Source organism: Orbicella faveolata, unplaced genomic scaffold (assembly GCF_042242905.1).
Source record: "Orbicella faveolata isolate gen_17 unplaced genomic scaffold, um_ofav_v1 contig_46, whole genome shotgun sequence".
NCBI classification, from domain to species: Eukaryota; Metazoa; Cnidaria; class Anthozoa; order Scleractinia; family Merulinidae; genus Orbicella; species Orbicella faveolata.
Genome location: NW_028301576.1, coordinates 23,930,001 through 23,931,039, shown reverse-complemented (window position 1 = coordinate 23,931,039; position 1,039 = coordinate 23,930,001). Strand labels below are relative to the sequence as shown.

General features: G+C 33.1%; 1 protein-coding gene across 1 annotated transcript in view; it reads left to right on the top strand.

The window, feature by feature from the left end:
• Window positions 1-686: 686 nt before the first annotated feature.
• LOC110050165 (uncharacterized) overlaps window positions 687-1,039 on the top strand; it is a 3,867-nt gene continuing 3,514 nt past the window's right edge. Inside the window, exon 1 of the mRNA XM_089278791.1 lies at window positions 687-870. Coding sequence (XP_089134917.1) covers window positions 774-870 — 97 coding nt within the window. The 5' untranslated portion in view covers window positions 687-773. The remainder of the gene's footprint in view (window positions 871-1,039) is intronic.

Here is a 1,039-nt window from a genome sequence, read left to right as displayed (position 1 = left end):
TACATACATCATTTATTTGTTTACGCAGGTCGCTATATAGGCAGCATAAGCTGATGTGGACCTGCGGTTAATTAGGAGTTACAAAATGAATAAAAAAAGAAACCTAATACACCTAATAATTACAAAAACGTGTAAACTTCTAAAATATGATTACAAGTTAAATTAGAATTCCTAAAAATATTTATAATTTGATAAATCTTTAGTGTAAATTATTGCTGATTAGTTGCTCTAATTAATCTGCAAAGTTGTAATCGGAGAGTGTAATCGGAATGTTGGCTGTAATCGGACACCTGTAATTGGACACTTAAATGAGCCAATCATTTTAAGTCCTCTCCCCTAAATCCACCAATCACAGCATTGATTACGATCACTATAGTAACCAATTCAAGAGACTAACTTTGTAAAACTTTGAAGGTTTAGTCTCTGGTGACTGTTTTGAAAGAAACTTAACCGCCATTTTGCAAGCTATTCTCCATATTTTTAATTATGATATTTAAAAATGACTATTAAAAGCTCTTTTTCAAATGAAACTTTTACTTTTGTGGGAAATTGCAATGGTTATGATAAATTGGTAACAGGACATCGTGTCGTCCTATTCAGTCTGTAATCACACTCGTGATTAAGAAATCGGACTCCCGCTTCGTCGTCGTCCGATTTTGTTAATCACTCGTATGATTACAGACCGAATTGGATTCCACTCAGTCCTATTACTATTATTAATATTTGTTTCTTTTTTGCTGCAGGCTCAGTAGTACAGATCATTCAAAATATCGATGTCTCCTAAAATTTTAAAATGTGCCCTTTTCGTTATTGGTACTCTGCTATGCGTACTTTTCTGGGCCAAATATACTTGTGATAGATCCAAAGATGGTATGTTAAAACTGGTTTAAATAATATATATATTTCTTTAAAAAATACCATAGTTACAAGCAAACAGTATCAAACCTACCTGGTTTTCAGGCAAGTCCTTTTTACAGGCCGAATTAAAGGGATTTTGAAAATTGAGAGTTTTTAGTTGGGAGAAGGGTCGGAGTAATAG